General features: G+C 45.9%; 1 protein-coding gene across 1 annotated transcript in view; it reads left to right on the top strand.

The window, feature by feature from the left end:
- The window catches only part of LOC109906947 (RNA-binding motif, single-stranded-interacting protein 3), a 228,496-nt gene extending 201,783 nt beyond the window's left edge, over nt 1–26,713 (top strand). The window contains exons 12-15 of the mRNA XM_031793820.1: nt 161–211; nt 15,543–15,653; nt 25,026–25,115; nt 26,588–26,713. Of these exons, the coding sequence (XP_031649680.1) occupies nt 161–211; nt 15,543–15,653; nt 25,026–25,115; nt 26,588–26,713 (378 nt within the window). The remainder of the gene's footprint in view (nt 1–160; nt 212–15,542; nt 15,654–25,025; nt 25,116–26,587) is intronic.
- Nucleotides 26,714–26,997: the final 284 nt, after the last annotated feature.

Genomic DNA, 26,997 nt, shown 5'->3' with positions numbered 1-26,997 from the left:
TCCTGGCATGGAGGAAACCGCAGGAAAGGAAAAGGCACCGGCAGGCAGAGAAATAGTGTGACAATGGAAAACCAGTTGTTGCACACTGTTGATTGTAAGGGAAAAGAGCATGTGTTATCTTAAGTCAATAATGACGTTTCATTTAATGTCTCCCTCATAGGTCCAGAGTACATCATGGATGCCTCATCAACAATACGTTATGCAACCTACAGTAAGTGCATTACCATTCTCTGTCGTGATTTACTGTTTTTGCTCCAGCAGTCCCACATGGACCTTTAACCCTTTTCGGGTTAGAGGTCGACAGGGAGACAAAGTTGCCTGATGTCTACCTTCACTTGCTGTAGATTCATGGTGCCTTCGGATAACTCACCAGAAGAGTTAGAGCGCCTTTTAGAATCCTCGCCTCAAGAGATGTTTACAACCTCTAAGGCGCTTTTCAAAATATTTATGCGCTAATATGAGGCAGCATTGGGATTTGGAAATGTAGACTCTCCGTCTGGAAATTCACTTCAAACTTCTCCTGTGGCAAATCCATTTTCAGACCACCTTCGTAACTCACCCATATACTCATGCAGTGAACATCGCTGATAGCTAAATTATTGTTTCCGATGATACAAGACAGTAGTGGAACAATCTATAGAAGTTGATAGTCCCATTGTAAGTGTACAAACACATGTTTCTGGTTGGAAACACATAGAGTTTATGGGTCTCGGTGGACTGTAGCGTGACTCAGCAGCATTTAGCTAGCAGAGCAGAAACACCAGCTAGCCTGCTCAATCCATCTCAGCAACATACCCAGGCCATCAGCGTCCAGTACTGCAGTACTACTACTCAGTCAGCCTTTCATGTTATATTACTAATATAAAAATATTATTATGTATGTATTTCATTTTGATTTAACCTCTATTTAACTAGGCAAGTCAGTGAAGAACAAATTCTCATTTACAATGACGGCCTACCAAATGGCAAAAGGCCTCCTGCGGGACGGGGGATGGGATTAGAAATAAATATAATACAAATATAGGACAAAACACACATCACAACAAGAGAGACACCACAACACTACATCGAGACCTATGAGGACATCCATAGCATGACAGCAACCCCACGTGACAACAACCTGGTAGCAACACAACATGGCAGCAGCACAACATGGTAGCATGGTAAACATGATTGGGCACAGACAACGGCACAAAAGGCAAGAAGGTAGAAACAACAATACCTCACACAAAGCAACTGTCAATAAGAATGTCCACGATTGAGTCTTTGAATGAAGAGATGGAGATAAAACTCTCCAGTTTGAGTGTTTGTTGCAGCTCGTTCCAGTTGCTAGCTGCAGCGAACTGAAAAGACGAGCGACCCAGGGATATGTGTGCTTTGGGGACCTTTTAACAGAATGTGACTGGCAGAACGGGGTGTTGTATGTGGAGGATGAGGGCTGCAGTAGATATCTCAGATAGGGGGGAGTGAGGCCTAAGAGGGTTTTATAAATAAGCATCAACCCCACTCTTGCGACTAGTATACAGAGGAGTATAGAGTGCAGTGATGTGTCCTATGAGGAGCATTGGTGGCAAATCTGATGGCCGAATGGTAAAGGACCATATATACCATTTGGCAGATACTTTTATCCAGAGAGACTTACATACATTTTGCATACAAGTGGTTCCGGGACTTAGCCGTTGCAAACGCCATGCTCTGCAAACTGAGCTACAGAGGACCAGCGTTTCATGTCATATTAACATACACTACAAGATCTCCTGTCATAAATATGTACCACCCACAAGCTCAACAGATATCTAACTCAAAAAATGATACTTCTAGCTGGAATACAATCTCAATTACCTACAGTAACTACCGGTACATATAGTTATCAATTTCATTTTTCACACAGAGTAGCTTATAATAGCAGTTACTGTAATGCAACAGACTGGATTCCCACTTTAAGACAACTTAGTCTCTTGTTTGGGTAAAAGGCAATTAGTAGGTCCCATGCATTAGACCAGTCTGTATGAGTCTTTTTTATGAGAGCTGATGCTTTCAGAGCTCCTAATGGTTCTGCTTTTGCAGCCAAATCTCCCATCCTGGCTCTTTACCGCAGCACGTAGCTTGTTATACTGGTATCACTGTGGTGTGTTCGTCTATTGCCGTGTTACCAATATGTTATTACTATTGCACGACTGTGAGGGACTGAAAATGCGGCCTCGTGACGGAGGCAGGAGTATCTGAAGAAAGGTGGATCCCAAAGCCGTCCTATTTGTCTTCATACACTACATCATACCAAAAGGCACTGTGTGGGTCCTCCAGAGCCATATCTGAGACTTTCCTAGTGTTCCTAGTGACTGAGATCATTTACACACAGGCAGTATCAAAGACGACTACTGTACAGATGTGATGCCAGCTAAGCAGGAACAATGCAACACCGTAGCTCCTGATCCAGCATCACCAGCAGCACCACTATCCATAGAGAAGCCCTCCTACTACCCTACTGCTGCTCCCTGCTGCGCCCATTACCACCTGGCCTCCCCGTCTCAGTTACCCCCACGCTGGGAGACTAGCAACATGCAATCTGGCCCCAGCAGGGCACCACCAGCCTCCCAGCCAGCTCCTCTCCTGCCTTCTTCTAACCAGCCAGCCTCCATGACGGGAGCCCCCGGTGCTACAGATGCTACAGAGATGAGAAGATCAAGGCTTGGCTGCTGTTTGTGTGTGGGGCAGGTGTGCTGTATGAGGGTCTGGGGTTTACGCTGTTTCCTGCACAGTATGGGTGTGTGAGAGTGTGTTTGTGACATACATAGAGAACAGCCGGCCTCGGGCAATTCCGCAGGCTGTAATAGGTGCTGGATTGTTGTGAATACAGCGTCCATTTTTAATATGTTTTACATTTCTAAGTATGACTAGGCTGTCAGTGTTGGTCTTACATAACCCACGAGGGTATCTGTCAGTCCCTCCATCTATTGGCTGTCAGTGTTGGTCTTACATAACCCACGAGGGTATCTGTCAGTCCCTCCATCTATTGGCTGTCAGTGTTGGTCTTACATAACCCACGAGGGTATCTGTCAGTCCCTCCATCTATAGGCTGTCAGTGTTGGTCTTACATAACCCACGAGGGTATCTGTCAGTCCCTCCATCTATTGGCTGTCAGTGTTGGTCTTACATAACCCACGAGGGTATCTGTCAGTCCCTCCATCTATTGGCTGTCAGTGTTGGTCTTACATAACCCACGAGGGTATCTGTCAGTCCCTCCATCTACTGGCTGTCAGTGTTGGTCTTACATAACCCACGAGGGTATCTGTCAGTCCCTCCACCTATTGGCTGTCAGTGTTGGTCTTACATAACCCACAGGGGTATCTGTCAGTCCCTCCATCTATTGGCTGTCAGTGTTGGTCTTACATAACCCACGAGGGTATCTGTCAGTCCCTCCATCTATAGGCTGTCAGTGTTGGTCTTACATAACCCACGAGGGTATTTGTCAGTCCCTCCATCTATTGGCTGTCAGTGTTGGTCTTACATAACCCACGAGGGTATCTGTCAGTCCCTCCATCTATAGGCTGTCAGTGTTGGTCTTACATAACCCACGAGGGTATCTGTCAGTCCCTCCATCTATAGGCTGTCAGTCCCTCCATCTATAGGCTGTCAGTGTTGGTCTTACATAACCCATGAGGGTATCTGTCAGTCCCTCCATCTATAGGCTGTCAGTCCCTCCATCTATAGGCTGTCAGTCCTTCCATCTATAGGCTGTCAGTCCCTCCATCTATAGGCTGTCAGCGTTGGTCTTACATAACCCACGAGGGTATCTGTCAGTCCCTCCATCTATAGGCTGTCAGTGTTGGTCTTACATAACCCACGAGGGTATCTGTCAGTCCCTCCATCTATAGGCTGTCAGTCCCTCCATCTATAGGCTGTCAGTGTTGGTCTTACATAACCCATGAGGGTATCTGTCAGTCCCTCCATCTATAGGCTGTCAGTCCCTCCATCTATAGGCTGTCAGTCCCTCCATCTATAGGCTGTCAGTCCCTCCATCTATAGGCTGTCAGTCCTTCCATCTATAGGCTGTCAGTCCCTCCATCTATAGGCTGTCAGCGTTGGTCTTACATAACCCACGAGGGTATCTGTCAGTCCCTCCATCTATAGGCTGTCAGTCCCTCCATCTATAGGCTGTCAGTGTTGGTCTTACATAACCCACGAGGGTATCTGTCAGTCCCTCCATCTATAGGCTGTCAGTGTTGGTCTTACATAACCCACGAGGGTATCTGTCAGTCCCTCCATCTATAGGCTGTCAGTCCCTCCATCTATAGGCTGTCGGTCCCTCCATCTATAGGCTGTCGGTCCCTCCATCTATAGGCTGTCGGTCCCTCCATCTATAGGCTGTCAGTCCCTCCATCTATAGGCTGTCAGTCCCTCCATCTATAGGCTGTCAGTCCCTCCATCTACAGGCTGTCAGTCTCTCAATCTATAGGCTGTCAGTCCCTCCATCTATTGGCTGTCAGTCCCTCAATCTATAGGCTTGTAATCATGAGAGTTTGTGTGTCCTGTAACAGCCTAATACTAGCTATACAGTAGCGTCCCCTCTGCTCCCTTCCTATGTTCCATGTTTCCTCCTGTCTCTCTGTCCCCATGGCCTCGTCCGTACCCTAACCAAAACTGCCCCCCCCCCAAACCCCCCTCCACTCGTCAATGGGTAACACCCCCCAATCTGTCTCTCTTTATGTCTGCACCCGTGCCGCCGATCCAATGAAACACATTGAACTAACGGAGCGTGCTAGTCTAGAGTTCAGGGGGGCGCCTTAAAGTATTAAACCAATTGACTGTGCTGCAATTTGGGGCTGTGTGCGTTCACAGGGTGTTAGACCAATGGGCCATTCTGGGGGGGAGTGTTTTCCTGGTGTCTGGCGCAATATGTAGGCGGCGGACCATGGTAAGGGGAGAGTCACTACACTAGAGCGCATACCTGGGTTCAAATACTGAATACTTGAAGTTTTTCAAATACTTTGAGCGTTTGCTTTTTAGCCTTTTTAGCCATCATAAGATGTTGCAGGGTTTGCACTTTTGGGACGACTCTATTCAACCATTATGCACGGCGAGTTTACACGATGCCAGATAGAGTATTTGAAAGGATATTGAATAGTATTTGAACCCAGGTATGCATCGAGTGTGCTGCTGTCTGTGGCAGTTTGGGATTTTGAAGGTGTTAAATCACAAGTGAGAAGTGAACGTGTTCTTTGAGAAAGAGTTTGCTGGCTGCTGCTACACTGCTGTCTTTTTGTTTATCTCACTAGATTGAGTTTGACAACCATAGCCAGACTGTGCCTGAGTGCTATACCCCTCAGCAGAGTGCTTCTTCAGGAGATGGAGAGAGAGAGAGAGAGAGAGAGAGAGAGAAAAAAATGAAAAGACAACAGTTTGCAGAAATTTGTGTATCCTCGTTGCTTAAAGCGAAAACTTAAAAAGAAAACGACAGCTTGTTTTCAATTGCCGTTAAAAAAACGAATGAGGCTTCAACTCGCTTCTCTCTCGCTCTCCATTTATCTTTCCCTGTATCATTCTCTCTCACACTGTCTCCTCATCTTTCTCTTCTCCAACTCCTCTCTCACTCCATCTCCGCTCTCTCTCTCTCTCTCGCTCTCCATTTATCTTTCCCTGTATCATTCTCTCTCACACTGTCTCCTCATCTTTCTCTTCTCCAACTCCTCTCACTCCATCTCCGCTCTCTCTCTCTCTCTCTCTCTCTCCATTTATCTTTCCCTGTATCATTTTCTCTCACATTGTCTCCTCATCTTTCTCTTCTCCAACTCCTCTCTCTCTCTCTCTCTCTTCATCTTTCCCACTCTCACCTGCCCCTTTCAGTACTGATGTTCTTTGAAGCTGTGGTGTGGTGTATATGTGCCAGCTGGGAGGGTGGTGTTGCCAGCAATACTTGGGCTGTGAGCTAAAGCCAACAGTAGATCAGTAGACCTGGGATAGTTGAGTGGGCTAGAACCATAGCCAGTTTCACGTGGCACCTTCTCCGGCAAACCCACACATTAAGATGCAAACACACACACACTCCACAGTGCTAAACAACTGCAGCAGATAAACTAGCCATACACAATATTGTTTCGTTTTTTCCTGGTGACTGATGTGGTCACTACATTATGCTGGTTTGATATGTATTTCATGTGTGTGCAAGTTGCAGCATATTGACTGAGTTCCTCTGCATCGTACCATGGTCTTTCTTGCAGCGACTTTAAATAGAATCATAATTATCTCCCTTCATGGGAAGCACTGAATCGTCCCACTGTACGATGCACTTTGGTTCAGCAGGAGAAGATTATGTTCTGAATTTGATTAGTAGACAGAATTTGAGCCGGGGCTTCGGTTCGGTCTCCGGCCGTCCTTGAGCTGCTCTCAGTACGTGCGCGTTGGTGCAGCCTGGGTGCCAGTCTGTTCTGTGCTCTAGACCTTTGGTTTTGTCAGTAGGAGATGTATTGGTCTAACCTGGGTGCCAGTCTGTTCTGTGTTCTAGACCGTTGGTTTGGTCAGTAGGAGATGTATTGGTGCAGCCTGGGTGCCAGTCTGTTCTGTGTTCTAGACCGTTGGTTTGGTCAGTAGGAGATGTATTGGTGTAGCCTGGATGCCTGTCTGTTCTGTGTTCTAGACCGTTGGTTTGGTCAGTAGGAGATGTATTGGTGTAACCTGGGTGCCAGTCTGTTCTGTGTTCTAGACCGTTGGTTTGGTCAGTAGGAGATGTATTGGTGCAGCCTGGGTGCCAGTCTGTTCTGTGTTCTAGACCGTTGGTTTGGTCAGTAGGAGATGTATTGGTGTAGCCTGGGTGCCAGTCTGTTCTGTGTTCTAGACCTTTGGTTTGGTCAGTAGGAGATGTATTGGTGTAGCCTGGGTGCCAGTCTGTTCTGTGTTCTAGACCGTTGGTTTGGTCAGTAGGAGATGTATTGGTGTAGCCTGGGTGCCAGTCTGTTCTGTGTTCTAGACCTTTGGTTTGGTCAGTAGGAGATGTATTGGTGCAGCCTGGGTGCCAGTCTGTTCTGTGTTCTAGACCGTTGGTTTGGTCAGTAGGAGATGTATTGGTGTAGCCTGGGTGCCAGTCTGTTCTGTGTTCTAGACCTTTGGTTTGGTCAGTAGGCGATGTATTGGTGTAGCCTGGGTGCCAGTCTGTTCTGTGTTCTAGACCGTTGGTTTGGTCAGTAGGAGATGTATTGGTGTAGCCTGGGTGCCAGTCTGTTCTGTGTTCTAGACCGTTGGTTTGGTCAGTAGGAGATGTATTGGTGTAACCTGGGTGCCAGTCTGTTCTGTGTTCTAGACCTTTGGTTTGGTCAGTAGGAGATGTATTGGTGTAACCTGGGTGCCAGTCTGTTCTGTGTTCTAGACCGTTGGTTTGGTCAGTAGGAGATGTATTGGTGTAACCTGGGTGCCAGTCTGTTTCTGCTCTCTTGCCAACTCTTTATGGAACTGTCATGCAAAACATTTGGCTTGACAATGGTGTGTAGGTAGAAGCACAAACAGATCTGGGACCAGGTTAGTATTGATGTTATTAGTGATATTGATAGTGATGAAAAGCACAAACAGATCTGGGACCAGGTTAGTATTGATGTTATTAGTGATATTGATAGTGATGAAAAGCACAAACAGATCTGGGACCAGGTTAGTATTGATGTTATTAGTGATATTGATAGGGATGAAAAGCACAAACAGATCTGGGACCAGGTTAGTATTGATGTTATTAGTGATATTGATAGTGATGAAAAGCACAAACAGATCTGGGACCAGGTTAGTATTGATGTTATTAGTGATATTGATAGTGATGAAAAGCACAAACAGATCTGGGACCAGGTTAGTATTGATGTTATTAGTGATATTGATAGTGATGAAAAGCACAAACAGATCTGGGACCAGGTTAGTATTGATGTTATTAGTGATATTGATAGTGATGAAAAGCACAAACAGATCTGGGACCAGGTTAGTATTGATGTTATTAGTGATATTGATAGTGATGAAAAGCACAAACAGATCTGGGACCAGGTTAGTATTGATGTTATTAGTGATATTGATAGGGATGAAAAGCACAAAAAGATCTGGGACCAGGTTAGTATTGATGTTATTAGTGATATTGATAGTGATGAAAAGCACAAACAGATCTGGGACCAGGTTAGTATTGATGTTATTAGTGATATTGATAGTGATGAAAAGCACAAACAGATCTGGGACCAGGTTAGTATTGATGTTATTAGTGATATTGATAGGGATGAAAAGCACAAAAAGATCTGGGACCAGGTTAGTATTGATGTTATTAGTGATATTGATAGGGATGAAAAGCACAAACAGATCTGGGACCAGGTTAGTATTGATGTTATTAGTGATATTGATAGTGATGAAAAGCACAAACAGATCTGGGACCAGGTTAGTATTGATGTTATTAGTGATATTGATAGTGATGTTTTACTGGCTTGTAGTGTTATAGCGGTATTGAATGCAGCATGTTTGTCAGAGTTGCTTACAATACATTTCAATTTGTTTCTACAAGCACAATTTGGAGAAATGTATTCATTGCCTCGATAAAACAGCAATTCCAGTGTTTTCCTCTGACTCTGATACAGATCCTGGCCTCAGCTTTGATTGTTACTATTTCTGGTGAGTTTATTCATTCTCTAAGTCAGTCAGAGGACAGTTGATAAATCATTAGCCCATCCCTGGAGACTAGACCTCCCATGAAGACAAGTCAAATACCAGAGCCCCATGTCCCGTCTATCTCCCCCTGAGACACAGACCGCTCTCACACACACACACACACACACACACACACACACACACACACACACACACACACTCTCTGTCCCACAAAGATTCCATGGCTGCTTCAGGGAACGCCCCGTTACCACGGCAACCGCGAGCCATCCCTGACCTTGTAATTTACCACGCCAGAGTTTCCAGGCACTCACATGGGACAGTGAGACCGAATGACAGACATGTCGTAACAGTGCCGTGTAACAGTCAAGGTGGCTGCAGCCAACGCACATCTGGGGTGGTGAAGCAGTCTCACCAGAGCATATCACAGCCACAGGGTCGGCCTAATTGGCTTAATTGGATTTCTTGTTGATTTGTGCGGTCACCGATTGTGTACCCTCACATATCAGTTAGTCTGATACTCCCCCCGCTTGCTGTAGTATATTTTGTGACGATGTTTTAGAAATGCTCAAAGTCTCTACATTCGTCTCAGAATGTCTTGGCGTGTCCCTTTTTGTTTCTTTGGTTTCTGTTTGTTCAATCTTGGTGATAGGGGCTCTCTAGGTATAGTCAAAGTGTACATCGTGGTGTTTCAGGTAGGCTATCAGGTAGTCTGTACCTCAGACATGTGTCCTAGCCTTTGCCACGTGGCTGCTGCAAAGAGAGGGCAGCCCTGTCTGTCTGAAAGCCCTAGGTGGGATTTGTGCTGTGGATTAGTGAAATACACTCCACAATCCAGCCTCTCTTCTTAGGGTTTACGAGCCTGGAAAGGAGCCCGCGAGGCCCTGGAACCTGGTGCCGCCATGGCAGGCAGCACACAAAGACTGTCTGAACTAGAATTTTCTGCTCACCACACACACACACACACACACTAGCACTGAATGACTTATGCAATACCAGTAGCCTAACCTTTTTTTCCTCTGCAGGTGCTTTGGTGGCAGTGCACAATACCTACAGTATGCCCTGAAGGTGGGCAATCCTGCTATTAGGGGCCCCGGGGCCTCTACAGTTACCTAGCTCAATCATGAGTTAGTCTGTAAAGGCTGCTTCACAACAGAGCGAGGGCTTTACAGCCCATCTAACAACCTTGATGTCTGACATCTCTCCTCTCTAGATGAGGATCAATGCCATCTTTAACTAGCTGCACTTTATCCTCTTCTCCTGTTAGCAGCTCACACACACTCAGTATGACATACACACACACACACACGCTGACACAAACATTAATTGAATATAGATCCAAAAACACATTCTCATACATATAAGATTCTCATGAATATATACAATCTAGTATATCTTTCTTAAACGCACGCACACACTCACACAGAGACAGGCAGAGACAGACAGACACACTCATATACACACACACTCTCGCAAACACAGAAAATCGAAATCACAAATCGGCTTAACACGTCTGTGAATTAAGCCCTTCCGTTACTCTCTGTTTCCCATTTTAAAAGCATTGTCAGCCGCTGAATCGGTTACAGGTACCCTTAGCTCTGTCCTGTCTCTCCCTCAATCCATCTCTCGCCCCCTTTTCTCAGTGTCCCCACATCCATCTAACTCCTCTATCTATCACTACTCTCTCTCACTCTCTGTCTCTCTCTCTCTCTGTCTCTCTCTCTGTCTCTCTCTGTCTCTCTCTCGGTGTCTCTCTCTCTGTCTCTCTCTCTCTCTGTCTATCTGTCTCTCTCTCTGTCTCTCTTTTCCCCCCTCTCCCAATCTCTCACTCTCTGTCTCTCTCTCTCTCTGTCTCTCTCTCTGTCTCTCTCTCGGTGTCTCTCTCTCTCTGTCTCTCTCTCTCTCTGTCTCTGTCTCTCTCTCTGTCTCTCTTCTCCCCCCTCTCCCAATCTCTCTCTCTCTGTCTCTCTCACTCTCTGTCTCTCTCTCTCTGTCTCTCTCACTCTCTGTCTCTCTCTCTGTCTCTCTCTCTGTCCCTCTCTCTGTCTCTCTCTCTGTCTCTGTATCTGTCTCTGTCGCTCTCTCCCTCTCTCTGTCTCTCTCTCCCTCTCTCTCCCTCTCTCTATCTGTCCCCGTCTCTATCTCTCTATCTGTCCCCGTCTCTATCTCTCTCTCTGTCTCTCTCTCTCTCTCTGTCTATCTGTCTCTCTCTCTGTCTCTCTTTTCCCCCCTCTCCCAATCTCTCACTCTCTGTCTCTCTCTCTCTCTGTCTCTCTCTCTGTCTCTCTCTCGGTGTCTCTCTCTCTCTGTCTCTCTCTCTCTCTGTCTCTGTCTCTCTCTCTGTCTCTCTTCTCCCCCCTCTCCCAATCTCTCTCTCTCTGTCTCTCTCACTCTCTGTCTCTCTCTCTCTGTCTCTCTCACTCTCTGTCTCTCTCTCTGTCCCTCTCTCTGTCTCTCTCTCCGTCTCTGTATCTGTCTCTGTCGCTCTCTCCCTCTCTCTGTCTCTCTCTCCCTCTCTCTCCCTCTCTCTATCTGTCCCCGTCTCTATCTCTCTATCTGTCTCTGTGTCTCTACCCCCCCCCTCTTCCAATCTCTCTCTCCTCTCCTCCTGTCACCCTCTTTCCCATTACCTTCCACTACCCTCCTCTCTCCAGCCCGCCCTCGTTATTTCTTGTTGAGATGAAAGTCCTGAAGGGAGAAAGATAGGTGAGATAGAAAAGAGATAGAAAGGGAAAATGAAAGAAACAGAAAGAGAGAGAAAAGCAAGAGGAGAGAGAGCGAGAGAGTGATGGAAGAGAGCGAGAGGAAGCAAGAAAGAGAGAGAGGGATAGATGTATGTTTTTACAGAAAGATAGATTTTAAGGTTGTATAAACTTGGATTTTTTTTACAAGGATATATACATGATAATACCCTCCACAACATAACCTTCACTCCAAATCAAAACTCCAAACCTACATCCTGATTTTGGACAAAATGACCTGGAAGGATTCTTACTGTTCAGTCTGAAGCTACCTCGAAAGCCTAGAATGAAAAGAGCATTACAATAATCTCTAGATATTTAACTTCATAAAGAACCCGGCTGCAACATTAATTAGCAGAGAAGAGAGAAGTGAGCGGTGTTGAAGCCCCTGAGCCCAACAATGGCAGCAGAGTTCCTCTCCCACCGAAATGCAGAGCCCTCTTTGGCCCCCTGCTCCTCCCTCTGTGCAGAGGTCACCACAGTACAGTACCCCTTAGATGTGAAAAGTGACAAGGCACGGAAAGAGTACAAAGAGAAGCTCCTCATGGACAATCCAAAGATACTTTTTGTTGACTGCTACAAAAATGCCACAAAGGTAAGCAACCTAATCTTCCACACAGACCTTCCCTGGGCATGGCACACGGCTATAAGAGCACTGTACCCCTCTTTTAAGAGAGAGGGTACAGGCGGAGGGTGGAAAATCAGAATAGTGTCAAACGAGGACCCTGAGACTGAGACACCTTCTGTCAACCTGTACAACAACGGAACAGTGGTGGAGGAGGGCAACTTCATACATTTCCAAAAGGACTTCCACAGAATCAAAGAGAGAGCACGGCAGGAGAAGCTTTCTCTTGGTGACGACTCCCCCACCCCGAGTGAGTCTGATCACACCTCCTCAAACTGTCCTGAAGACGAGGATAGTCACCCTCCCACCACATACCCAGGTCCAACAACTGCTCTGCTCCTGCATCATTGAGAGGGATACATTCACAGAGCTGGACAGAGACATGGTGGAGCTCAGAGAGCTAGTCCACACACTCCAGACAGCACAGACACACAAAACAGACCAGCACAACCCCCCCCCCCCCCCCCCCCCCTCAAAAAAAAAAAATGTAAAGCAGACAACTTAAGAAAAGTAACAACAATGCAAAAGATGATTTGATGAAGAATGCAAAAACCTAAGAAAGAAACTGAGAAACCGATCCAACCAAAAACATAGAGACACAGAAAACCTGAGCCTGCGCCTTCACTATGGTGAATCACTAAAACAATAGAGAAATACACAACGGAAAAGGAAGGAACAGCGCGTCAGAAATCAGAAACCCAAAAGGGCCAGTGGTGTTGATGGTATCCTAAATTAAATGATGTAAAATATACAGACCACAAATTACAATTGCCTGAACTTAAACTTTTTAACAGTATCCTCAGCCCTGGCATCTTCCCCAATATTTCGAATCTAGGACTGATCACCCCAATCCACAAAAGTGGAGACTAACTACTGTGGGATATTGCGTGAACAGTAACCTTGGGAAAATCCTCTGCATTAACATTAACAGCAGACTCGTACATTTCCTCAGTGAAAACAATTTACTGAGCAAATGTCAAATTTTTACCAAATTACAGTACGACAGACCACGTATTCACCCTGCACACCCTAATTGACAAACAGACGAACCAAAACAAAGCCAAAGTCATCTCATTCTTTGTTGATTTCAAAAAAGCTTTTGACTCAATTTGGCATGAGGGTCTGCTATACACATTGATGGAAAGCATTCTAAAATGTACACAAACAACAAGTGTGCAGTTAAAATTGGCAAAAAACAAACACATTTCTTCCCACATGGCTCTGGGGTAAGATAGGGACGCAGCTTGAGCCCCACCCTCTTCAACATATATATCAATGAATTGGCCCGGGCACTAGAACAGTCTGCAGCATCCGGCCTCACCCTACTAGAATCTGAAGTCAAATGTCTACTGTTTGCTGATGATCTGGTGCTTCTGTCCCCAACCAAGCAGGGCCTACAGCAGCACCTAGATCTTCTGCACAGATTATGTTAGGCCTGGGCCCTGACAGTACATCTCCGTAAGACAAAAATAATGGTGTTCCAAAACAGGTCCAGTTGCCAGAACCACAAATACAAATGACATCTCGATACTGTTGCCCTCAAGCACACAAAAAACTATACATACCTTTGCCTAAACATCAGAGCCACAGGTAATTTCCAGAAAGCTGTGAACAATCTGAGAGACAAGGCAAGAAGGGCTTTCTATGCCATCAAGAGGAACATAGAATTCAACATACCGATTAGGATCTGGCTAAAAATACTGCAATCAGTTATGGAACTCATTCCTCATTATGGTTGGGAGGTCACCAACCAAGAATCCACAAAATGGGACAAACACCAAATTGAGACTCTGCATGCAGAATTCTGCAAAAAATATCCTTTGTGTAGAACGTAAAACACCAAATAATGCATGCAGAGCAGATATAGGCTAATTATCAAAATCCAGAAAATATTTAAATTCTACTGCCGATTCCCAAACCTTCAATAACAAAGCCATTACCTACAGTGAGATAAATCTGGAGAAGAGTCCCCTAAGCAAGCTGGTGAGCATAGCCGTGCCATTGAGAGAGGCTGCCGTAGGCTGATCTGGCTCTCAAGAGAAGACAGGCTATGTCCAGACTGCCCACAAGATGAGGTGGAAACTGAGCTGCACTTCCAAACCTCCTGCCAAATGTAGGACCATATTAGAGACACATATTTCCCTCAGATTACACAGGCCCACAAAGAATTTGAACAAATCCAATTTTGATAAACTATCTACCTGGTGAAATACCCCAGTGTGACATCACAGCAGGACGATTTGTGACCTGTTGCCACAAGAAAAGGTCAACTAGTGAAGAACAAACACCATTGTAAATACAACCCATATTTATTTATATATTTACCCTATTTGCACATTGTTACAACGCAGTTTATAGACATAATATGAATTTTGAAATGTCTCTATTCCTTTAGAACCTCTGTAAGTGTAATGTTTACTGTTCATTTTTTGTTTATTTCACTTTTTTTTATTATCTATTTCACTTGCTTCGGGCAATGTAAACATTTGTTTCCCCTGCCAATAAAGCCCTTTTGAATTGAAATGTATTGAATTGAGAAAGGGGAGAAACAGACAGAAAGCTGTATGCCACACAGCACCAGTGTTCTGAACGTCGGGGAGGAGACAGCCTGAGCGATTCTGACAGGCCGTGTCTGCTCAGTTGGCTCTCCAATCGGCCCACACGGTCACCAGCAGGGTGTACACACACACGCAGCACACACACACACAGGAAGACAGACACACTAGACAAATGAACGAGGGCAAGCGAGTGAAGGGGAAAGAGTCGGAGCCTAGCCGAGGAACAAGGCTTCGTTTCTGAACCCCTTACTCCAGAGGTTTGGCTGGTAGAGAAAAACGAGAAGTGACTCGTTTCGTGACAAAGCGATGAAAGAGCAGCAATGAATTCATCACATTCCCTCTGGTTCCATCCAGAGCGCTTTATGAAAAATAATCCTCGACCACTACTGATCTGCCCATTAGGGTTACACGCATCGCAGTAGCATGCGAGGGGAAGAGATGTGTGTTGACTCCAGACAATCAATGAAACATCCTCATATGTCGGTGTATTGACTCTCTGATGCTCTGCTGCTCCAATGCTCAACAACCCACCGATGCATAAAATGCTACTTTATTCTTCGCCCACCCATTGGCACCAATGAATTAACATGACCTCTATTCTCTCTCCTCTACACTTTCTCCTCTCCCCTCTCTCCTCACTCCTCTCTCCTATCCCCTCTTCCCTTTCTCCTCTCCCCTCTCCCTCCTCTCTCCTATCCCCTCTCTCCTCTCCCCTTTCTCCTCTCCCCTCACTCCTCTCTCCTCTCCCCTCACTCCTCTCTCCTCTCCCCTCACTCCTCTCTCCTATCCACTCTCTCCTCACTCCTATCCCCTCTCTCCTCACTCCTCTCCCCTCACTCCTCTCCCCTCTCTCCTCTCCCCTTTCCCCTCTCATCCCCCCTCTCTCCTCTCCCCTCTCCCCTCACTCCTCTCTCCTTTCTCCTCTCTCCTATCACCTCTCTCCTCACTCCTCTCCCCCCTCTCCTCTCTCTCCTCTCCCCTCTCTCCTCTCTCCTCCCTCAGGGTGCAGTGATCACCCCAGCCATGGACCACACCATGTCCATGCAGCCTGCCAACATGATGGGCCCGCTCTCCCAGCAGATGAACCATCTGTCCCTGGGCACTACAGGAAGTGTGAGTACTGTACCACCCATGGACCCCTCCATACTGGATCTACTGGAGCCTAATCATAAGCCTCTGAGAATGTACTGTTATACACCCCATATATCCTACTCACATCATGTGCTATCACTCTGAGACTGCAGCTACTGTATCTGTAGTACCATGCCTCCTGTATCTGATATATACATAGTGTATGGTTTCTGCCTAAGCATCTTAGACAGGTTACATGCATTTCATATGGGAGGCCCCGGCGGCTATCCAACCCACAACCTTTGGTTTCGGGAAGAGTCATGCTCTCCCGACTGAGTCACATAAGACCGTATCTACTAAGGTAAAATCATATTTCTATGGAGACACAGGAAAAAGTCTCCGCACACTTCCAGGTAGAGGAAGCACATCATAGCACATCTCCACGAACAATAGTGGGAAAGCTCAGCCACAATGAAGTAAATGTGCATCTGACTGAAAGTGTGCGGAGACTTTTTCCAGTTTCCCCAGTTTAGCATTTTGCCTCCAACACCTTAACTAATCAGATCTGGGTGTACGGTAGATTCTGCCTCCAACACCTTAACTAATCAGCTCTGGGTGTACGGTAGATTCTGCCTCCAACACCTTAACTAATCAGATCTGGGTGTACGGTAGATTCTGCCTCCAACACCTTAACTAATCAGATCTGGGTGTACGGTAGAATCTGCCTCCAACACCTTAACTAATCAGATCTGGGTGTACGGTAGATTCTGCCTCCAACACCTTAACTAATCAGATCTGGGTGTACGGTAGAATCTGCCTCCAACACCTTAACTAATCAGATCTGGGTGTACGGTAGAATCTGCCTCCAACACCTTAACTAATCAGATCTTGGTGTACGGTAGATTCTGCCTCCAACACCTTAACTAATCAGCTCTGGGTGTACGGTAGAATCTGCCTCCAACACCTTAACTAATCAGATCTGCGTGTACGGTAGATTCTGCCTCCAACACCTTAACTAATCAGATCTGGGTGTACGGTAGATTCTGCCTCCAACACCTTAACTAATCAGATCTGGGTGTACGGTAGATTCTGCCTCCAACACCTTAACTAATCAGATCTGGGTGTACGGTAGATTCTGCCTCCAACACCTTAACTAATCAGATCTGGGTCTACGGTAGATTCTGCCTCCAACACCTTAACTAATCAGATCTGGGTGTACGGTAGATTCTGCTTCCAACACCTTAACTAATCAGATCTGGGTGTACGGTAGAATCTGCCTCCAACACCTTAACTAATCAGATCTGGGTGTACGGTAGATTCTGCCTCCAACACCTTAACTAATCAGCTCTGGGTGTACGGTAGATTCTGCCTCCAACACCTTAACTAATCAGATCTGGGTGTACGGTAGATTCTGCCTCCAACACCTTAACTAATCAGATCTGGGTGTACGGTAGAATCTGCCTCCAACACCTTAACTAATCAGATCTGGGTGTACGGTAGATTCTGCCTCCAACACCTTAACTAATCAGATCTGGGTGTACGGTAGATTCTGCCTCCAACACCTTAACTAATCAGATCTGGGTGTACGGTAGAATCTGCCTCCAACACCTTAACTAATCAGATCTGGGTGTACGGTAGATTCTGCCTCCAACACCTTAACTAATCAGATCTGGGTGTACGGTAGAATCTGCCTCCAACACCTTAACTAATCAGATCTTGGTGTACGGTAGATTCTGCCTCCAACACCTTAACTAATCAGCTCTGGGTGTACGGTAGATTCTGCCTAAAATCATATTTCTCTGAAAGCCCACATCTACTCAAGGAAAAAAAGTATATTTTACGGACTGTATCCGGAGCACAGCCATATCTTTTAATTGACTCCAGCCACATAGTATCACTGTCAAATCTGTACTGAACAGCATCAGTACCAGATATGGTTCACTGTCCGGGTCCTTGTCAAATAGTACACGATTCTATGGTCAATACAGTATCTACAGCAGAGAATTACATTCCTTCTGCATATATCCCTCTCCACATCCACGATGGTAATACTATCACTGTGTGTGTGAAAAGCAAGATGTTTGAATAGCATATCTCCTTTATGCAGTACCCTAAAGTCGAACACATTTCCTGGTGACTAGAACAACAGGCCTCTATGTGAAGACCAGGCGATATTATGACGCCTCTAACCCACTAAATCACACATCAACCATATCACTCAATCCAGATTCCTGCATACCCACCCCCCAAAAAGGAACTCCCCCTCGTGTCAGGATCAAGCCGATTTAGAGGTGTCGCACACTATCCAGTCTCCCATTTCCTGCTCTAACACTATGGCTCCAGAGGCAGTGGGGGCTTAGTTTGCTCCAGCACTGTGTCTTGGGTGGAATGTGGGATTGAAACAGTGCTGTATTGTACAGTTACCGCCGGCCCCATGTGTTTCCAGGTGAGCTGTCAGCGACTGCGACGCCATGTTGGCTCTGGGATGAAAGAATGTCTCTAATCTCTCCCAGCTGTGCTAACACGCAGGATTAGAGCGGTTTAATCTACGTTGATGGGTTTTGATGTGTGATGAAGGGGGGAAAAGTATAAAGTATTAATAAAAAAAACTCCTTTCTGCCCTAGTACAGCCCTGAGGCGCTGTGCTGTATGTAGACTATATGTGCTCCATATTGCATGCAATGTCCTAATAATCTACGAGAAAGAAGCCATGTGTCCTCTTATTATGTGGTCTGGAGCCAGATGTGAAAGCCCCTTTATGGTTACTTCATAGGAGAAACCTGTGGAAATAGGTTTCAGTGGGATCTTGCGATCGCCTATATAACTAGGTATGTTTACGTTCTTTAAGATGGAGTGCTTACACATGGAACGCTGTTTTATGTCATGTCGTTCAGCCTGCTCTGTCTTACGAAAGGCTCAGTTTCAGCACCTGCCATTCGGCAGTGTCTGTCCTCAGAGTCAACAACTAAAATGGCCACCACACCTCAGAATACTTTTTGGCTGTTCCCGTTGTCCCTGTGGCTACATGGCTGGGGTTTTTTTTTCTCTCTCCCAAAGGAAATAACGGAATGTTCCCGTTCTGCCCCAGCAACGGCGATCGTAGGCTTCCGAGAATACAGCCGTGTTTTTACGGTAAAGAATGTGTATAGGAATGTCGGCCCCCGTTTAAACGGTGGTGAAGAAAGTTCCTCGTTGTGAAAACACAGAGCTGGTTTTGAGGGTCAACTCTGTTCTACTCTGCCGTCAAAATGTGTTGGTAACATCACTCATTGTGATGTCATTGTCTAAATCACTGTTCTTTTTTTCAGTTGGCGCTCCTTGATAGTGTTTCACATGCATGTCATTGCTACATTTCATGTACACCACCGTTCAAAAGTTTGGGGTCACTTAGAAATGTCCATTAAAATAACATCAAATTCATCTGAAATACAGTGTAGACATTGTTAATGTTATAAATTACTATTGTAGCTGGAAACTGATTATATCTGCAGTCGTGGCCAAAAGTTTTGAGAATGACACAAATATTAATTTTCACAAAGTTTGCTGCTTCAGTATCTTTAGATATTTTTTGTCAGATGTTACTATGGAATACTGAAGTATAATTACAAGCATTTCATAGGTGTCAAAGGCTTTTATTGACAATTACATGCAAAGAGTCAATATTTGCAGTATTGACCCTTCTTTTTCAAGACCTCTGCAATCCACCCTGGCATGCTGTCAATTAACTTCTGGGCCACATCCTGACTGATGGCAGCCCATTCTTTGTCAGAATTTGTGGGGTTTTGTTTGTCCACCCGCCTCTGAGAACTTGTGGTTAATCCTCAAATGGGATTAAGGTCTGGGGAGTTTCCTTGGCCATGGACCCAACACATTGTGTTAGCTAATCCAAGTTTATAATTTTAAAAGGCCAATTGATCATTAGAAAACCCTTTTGCAATTATGTTAGCACAGCTGAAAATTGTTGTCCTGCTTAAAGAAGCAATAAAACTGGCCTTCTTTAGACTAGTTGAGTATCTGGAGCATCAGCATTTGTGGGTTTAATTACATGCTTAAAATGGCCAGAAACAAATAACTTTCTTCTGAAACTCGTCAGTCTATTCTTGTTCTGAGAAATTAAGGCTATTCCATGCGAGAAATTGCCAAGAAACTTAAGATCTGATACAACGCTGTGTACTACTCCCTTCACAGGACAGTACAAACTAGCTCTAACCAGAATACAAAGAGGAGTGGGAGGCCCGGTGCACAACTGAGCAAGAGGATAAGTACATTAGAGTGTTTAGTTTGAGAAACAGACGCCTCGCAAGTCCTCAACTGGCAGCTTCATACAATAGTACCCGCAAAACACCAGTCTCAACATCAACAGTGAAGAGGTGACTCCGGGATGCTGGCCTTCTAGGCAGAGTTCCTCTGTCCAGTGTCTGTGTTCTTTTGCCCATCTTAATCTTTTTTTCTTATTGGCCGGTCTGAGAGATGGCTTGTTCTTTACAACTCTGCCTATTAGCGTGTCACTTTGTCCCTTTATTCTCCCTGAGAGCAGCCATGTTCCTGCGGGCAATAGGATCTAACACTCCCACTCCTACAGGTTAACACTGGATCAGACTGGAAAAGCAGATAGGTTGCTGCTAGTACCAATCCTCCACACATCCTTTTCTTACTAGCACTGATTCTGCGGATAGCAGCTTACTTACCATGACTGAGATGTGGTTGCCTCATCTAGCTGTCTTAAGATGAATGCACTAAGTCGCTCTGAATAAATGTAAATGAGCATGGAGACGGATTCAGTAATTCTAAGTCTATGTGGATAACAGTGATGGACCAAGACTACTCTGAGCCCTCATCCCTCATTTCCATGGATAGAGTGGACATGCTGGTATACAGTATGACTGGGTAGTAATGGATTGGGTTAGTAATGGTCTATTTTTCACCTGGTCTCGAAGGGCCTTACATGGTGTTCTGGGAATACCATGTGAGGGCACAGCAAGACATTTCAATAGCATGCCTTCTTTAATCTTCAATGACATATCCATTTCTGATGGATTACCACATGCTTCTCTCTCTATCTGCGTCCAAATGCCTGTCTATTGGATTAAGCCCAGGGTGATATGTGAAGTGAAATAGAATGGTCAACAGAGAAAGCAGGCTGGTTCCACCGGGCTAGTGATGCCCTGCAGAGGAAGAGGAACATCTTGTGACTATCTCTAAAGTGGAACTCATGAGGATCCATTCTGATGCTGTGCCACCAGTAGTTACCGACAGTGAGTTGGTGCCCGATACGTTCTGCAGACAGACAGACGGATAGAGAGGGAAGGAGTTGTCTTTCCTGCACCCTGCTGGTGCTCTTGGCTGTGTGGACAGTACAGAGAGAGGGACCTTAAGAAGTCCACTCACACCACCCTCATTAAGGACCCACACTGAGGCCGCCTCGCGCTCATCAAACACATGCCATCTGCTCGAGGCTTGGTGTGCGTGTAACACGTGTGTACAATTTTCCCATATACACTGAGTATACAAATCATTAGGAACACCTGCTCTTTCCATGACATAGACTGACCAGGTGAAAGATATGATCCCTTATTGATGTCACCTGTTGAACCCTCTTCAATCAGTGTAGATGAAGGAGAAGAGACAGGTTAAAGAAGGATTTTTAAGCCTTGAGACATGGACTGTGTATGTGTGCCATTCAGAGGGTGGTTGGGCAAGACAAAAGATTAAAGTGCCTTTGAACGGGGTATGGTAGTAGATGCCAGGCGCACCGGTTTGTGTCAAGAACTGCAACGCTGTTGGGTTTTTCACGCTCAACAGTTTCCCGTGTGTATCAAGAATGGTTCACCACCCAAAGAACACCCAGCCAACTTGACACGACTGTGTGAAGCATTGGAGTCAACTCAACATTAAGAAGGTGTTGCTGGTGTATTTAAGGAGCTTAATTTGGCCGAAACAGGGTGTTGCCCTAAACACTCTCCAAAATGATCTATGATATCAGCCCATCCCTGTCAACTTCCTGACACGTCAGTTCCCTGTCTGACTGTAAAGTCATGGTCATGTAAATGGGACAGAGAAGCTGAAGAAGTTCCTTATTAAGCCCCTTTTCAAGCCACGGAGAGATATAACATTTCAAAAGCCTGCCTCTCTTTTGACACACCGGTTTTGATATCACTAATTAAGTTCCACTCCCCTCCATTTGCTTTCATGCCGTCGACACAGGTGAGTTAGCAGAGTGAGCTAATGGATAACGGGGAAGGGACAAAAGGTCCTGAGGAATTGGTATGCAAACGGGCGCCGCTCGCCAGGGCAGAGAAGGTCACACCGTGAATTTGACAGCACTCTTCTCGCGGATTGTGGGCCGAAAGGGAAAGAGAACGAGAAGGAGGGCGATAGAGAAAGAGTGGGCGTGAGAGAGAGAGAGAGAGAGGGAGAACCAAAAGAGAGCGTTGCAAAGCCAGGAAGTCAGACACGCCACCTCACCCCATCCGAAGTGTGACATCTCCCTCCCCACCCATCCTCCCAGGGTGTTGGTGGCCCTCCGCAGCAGGGAGAAGAAGGGGGGGTAAGTTAATCACCCACGTCCATGGCCTTTAGCTCCTCTCATTAGTGCTGTGCGGCGGAGCCGTACCCGATCCATTAGCGCCAATGCCGGTAATGACACTCCACAAGCATCGGGCGCCAGGCCAAGAGAATGGGCCACCGTCACACTTTTCATTACTGGGAAAGGAGGGAAAGGAGGGAGGAAGGAAGGGAAGGAAGGATCGTCCTTCCTGTTCCTGCTAAAAAAAAAGGAGCAGGAAGAGGAGAGGCAACCCAGCTGGGTTTTTATTATCAGGCCTTATAGCTGAAAGCCTCTCTCTCACACAAACACACATACCCTGTATATTGTACACTGGTGGTGGGAGGGCATAGCCTGATCTACACATTATGTAGACATTCTACGCACAAGCATACATTTATTTAACTTGGCAAGTCAGTTAAGAAGAAATTCTTATTTACAATGACGGCCTACCCCGGACAACTCTGGTCCAATTGTGCGCCGCCCTATGGGACTCCCAATCGCGGCCGGATGTGATAGAGCCTGGATTCGAACCAGGGACTGTAGTGACACCTCTTGCACTGAGATGCAGTGCCTTAGACCACTGCGCCACTCGAGAGTAGCGTGTCTGTAAGATGGCTATTCTGCAGCTCTGTTAAAAGACCTGGTATGAAATATAGGCCATGGGTGCACACACACACACTTATGCAATCACCAAAACACACACACTTGCGGCGGACACACACAGCCACTGAAGCAGCTCAGGGTGATCTGAGTGCTCTGTTTTGCACTCCTCTGGTTTCCGCTCTCTCTCCCTCTTAGGAGGGGGCATCTGCCTCCCTGTGAAGTTCAGGACCAGCAGGGTGCCTCTGCTTCCTCCTCTCTGTTCCTCTATCACTGGCCTCCCATAGTCAGACAGCTACGTTAAAAACACACGTCTGCCTCACAGCGCCCCCCCGAGGGCGGAAAGGGAATTCCAAGAACAAAAATGTAAACGCAACATGCAACAATTTCAAAGATTTAGCTGATTTACAGTTCATATAAGGAAATCAGACAATTTAAATAAATTCATTTGGCCCTAATCTATGGATTTCACATGACTAGACAGCCATGAGTTTTCCCCAAAAATAGGGCTGTATTACAGACATAAATACTCCTCAGTTTCATCAGCTGTCTGGGTGGCTGGTCTCAGACGATCCCGCAGCTGAAGAAGCAGGATGTGGAGGTCCTGGGCTGGCGTGGTTACATGTGGTCTGCGGTTGTGAGGTCGGTTGGACGTAATGCCAAAATCTCTAAAACAACGTTGGAGGCAGCTTATGGTAGAGATATGAACATTACGCTTTCTGGCGACAGTGCTGTCGGACATTGCCAATTGCATGCTCCCTCAAAACTTGAGTTTGTGGCATTGTGTTGTGTGACAAAACTGCACATTTTAGGGTTGCCTTGTATTGTCCCCAGTACAAGGTGCACCTGTGTAATGATCATACTGTTTAATCACCTTCTTTATATGCTGTACCTGTCAGGTGGATGGATTATCTTGGCAAATGAGAAATGCTCACTAACATGGATGTAAACACATTTTGAGAGAAGTAAGATTTGTATGCTTAAGGAACATTTCTGGGATCTTTTATTTCAGCTCATGAAACATGGGACTAACACTATAGATGTTGCGTTTATAAAAAACATTCAGTGTGTATACATATATATATATATAAATATACACACTGAGTATACAAAACATTAGGAACACATTCCTAATATTGAGTTGCACCCCCTTTTGCCCTCAATTCATCAGGACATGGACTCTAAGAGGTGTGGAAAGCGTTCCACAGGGAGGCTGGCCCATGGTGACTCCAATGCTTCCCACAGTTGTGTCAAGTTCACATGTCATTTGGGTGGTGAACCATTCTTGATACACACGGGAAACTGTTGAGTGTGAAACCCAGCAGCGTTGCCGTTCTTGACACACTCAAACCGGTGCACCTGGCACCTACTACCATACCCGTTCAAAGGCACTTTAATCTTTTGTCTTGCCCAACCACCCTCTGAATGGCACACAATACATGTCTCAATTGTCTCAAGGCGTAAACATCCTTTAATCTGTCTCCTCCCCTTCATCTACACGGATTGAAGTGGATTTAACAGGTGACATCAATAAGGGATCATAGCTTTCACCTGAGTTCACCTGGTCAGTCTATGTCATGGAAAGGCGTTCCTAATGTTTTGTCCACTCAGTGTATACAGCAGATTAGTAACTGGTGTGTTTGACCTGCAGAGTGGATCCCATGTGGTGGGATGTTGTTTTAACCATAATGTTCAATCACTTGGGTCACAACAGTTTGAAAGATATTGTTTCTGTTTCCTGTGATCAGTTGATTGTTGTTGAAGTTAGAAAAGACAGGTTATTGATGTGTGTGTTCCAGTACATGACAGGTTGTTGATGTGTGTGTTCCAGTACATGACAGGTTGTTGATGTGTGTGTTCCAGTACATGACAGGTTGTTGATGTGTGTGTGTTCCAGTACATGACAGGTTGTTGATGTGTGTGTGTGTTCCAGTACATGACAGGTTGTTGATGTGTGTGTGTGTTCCAGTACATGACAGGTTGTTGATGTGTGTGTTCCAGTACATGACAGGTTGTTGATGTGTGTGTTCCAGTACATGACAGGTTGTTGTTGATGTGTGTGTTCCAGTACATGACAGGTTGTTGATGTGTGTGTTCCAGTACATGACAGGTTGTTGATGTGTGTGTTCCAGTACATGACAGGTTGTTGATGTGTGTGTGTTCCAGTACATGACAGGTTATTGTTGATGTGTGTGTTCCAGTACATGACAGGTTGTTGATGTGTGAGTGTTCCAGTACATGACAGGTTGTTGATGTGTGTGTTCCAGTACATGACTGCTGCGGCTGCCGGGGCGTCTATGCAAGGGACCTACATTCCTCAGTACACGCCTGTGCCTCAGACAGCCGTCCCCGTTGAAGTAAGTCAGACACACACACACACACCTTTGTTTTACTATCCTTGTGGGGACCAAACAATTTATGACCATTCAAAATCATATTCTCCCTAACCTTAAACGTAACCCTAACTCTTAAACCTTAACCCTAAGCCTAAAATAGCCTTCTTCCTTGTGAGGACCAGTGAAATGTCTCCACTTTTTCCTTGTTTTACTATCCTTGTGAGGGTTTCTGGTACCCACAAGGATGGTAAAACCAAAAAACACACACACATGGATACACACTCATACACAGATGCATGCACACACTGGATGCACACACACACAAACACTCCTAAGGACAGAAATGCATACACACTCTCTCACACACACAGATAGACATAGATACACACACGCACAAACACTCACAGTGACACTGCAACATCCGCTCAATAAGAACGGCCAAGCACACGTGTTGCCACGGCTTGCTACTGTTGAGCGTGCCGAGTGTGCAGCTCAGAGCAGGCGGGCACACGCTGAGAAATGATGAGTGTGGAAGGCTGTCTGGAGGGCTGATGGCGCCGGCCCATTCAGATGGAGCATCAGCCTGTATCAGATGACAGGTGCTGAATTGAGACACACTGCCGGCGGAGCTGTCCCTCTCCCGGATGGCCGTGTGCTCAACACACACATCCTTCAGCCCCAGGCCCCTGGTTAGCAAGCGGCTGCCCAGCTGACAACGCCCTGACACCACCATCCATCTGTACAGCTCCATAGAGGAGATGATAATCAGGAGATAGCCACCCTTCATAAAGTCACCGGCTGGAGAGAGAGACTCGGAGACATAGCGCTAGCCCATGGGTTCTCTTGTTGTCTCTCTCACCTATTCCGTTCTCAATGCCACACATGGTGGATGCCACCATCAGTGAGGTTCTATATATCAGTGCTGTTGAGATGAGCTGCAGACAAAGAGTGTCTCGGAGGACGATGTGTAAACATGGTGTTGAGATGAACTGCAGACAAGGAGTGTCTCGGAGGACGATGTGTAAACATGGTGTTGAGATGAGCTGCAGACAAGGAGTGTCTCGGAAGACAATGTGTAAACATGGTGTTGAGATGAGCCGCAGACAAGGAGTGTCTCGGAGGACGATGTGTAAACATGGTGTTGAGATGAGCCGCAGACAAGGAGTGTCTCGGAGGACGATGTGTAAACATGGTATTGAGAGCGTCTTTGACATCTTGTTAAGGTGATGGAGGAGATGAGACCACGATGGCTGACGTTCAGTGAGGTTAGGACGTTAAGCCTTACAGTAATGAAACCCTTACCCTCTCACATGTAGCCTTGTGAGTTTTTCTTTTTAAGGCTACTGTGGTATTAGGTTTAGATGTATTTAAACAGATTCGTACATAATTATGCAGAGACACACATAGAATGTGATGTCATACAATATATTACTAGACGGTTATATTGCGTTACATGGAGGACGATGTCTCACGCCCACTTCCTTTTCCCGTAGGGAGTGGTCACGGATGCCTCTCCTCAGTCAGTGGCCCCCTCGTCGCATGACGTGAGTGGGCAGCAGCATCAGATCCAGGTGGACGGGTCCAGCGACCATGTTGCTTACTCATACCAGTCCAAGTGAGTACTGCTGCCATCTTCTCACTGTACATATCAACAACACATTACGATGACTAAGACCTGTCATTGTCTATCGTTATGCCGTATCGTAGCTGACTATTTGCTGCTTTGTTCTTTGACATTGAGTTTTTTGGGCTTGTTGACTAATTAAAAGGGATAGTTTACCCAAATGATCAATTATATATATGTTTCCTTACTCTGTAAGCAGTCTATGGACAGGGTATGACGACAATCCGTGCTTTGGTTTTGTTCACCTGGACACAAATGTTTTCAAATGCTGTCATACCG

The sequence above is a fragment of the Oncorhynchus kisutch genome, linkage group LG17 (assembly GCF_002021735.2).
Source record: "Oncorhynchus kisutch isolate 150728-3 linkage group LG17, Okis_V2, whole genome shotgun sequence".
NCBI classification, from domain to species: Eukaryota; Metazoa; Chordata; class Actinopteri; order Salmoniformes; family Salmonidae; genus Oncorhynchus; species Oncorhynchus kisutch.
Note: the sequence above shows the minus strand (reverse complement) of the source record. Positions and strands in the feature narration are given on the sequence as shown.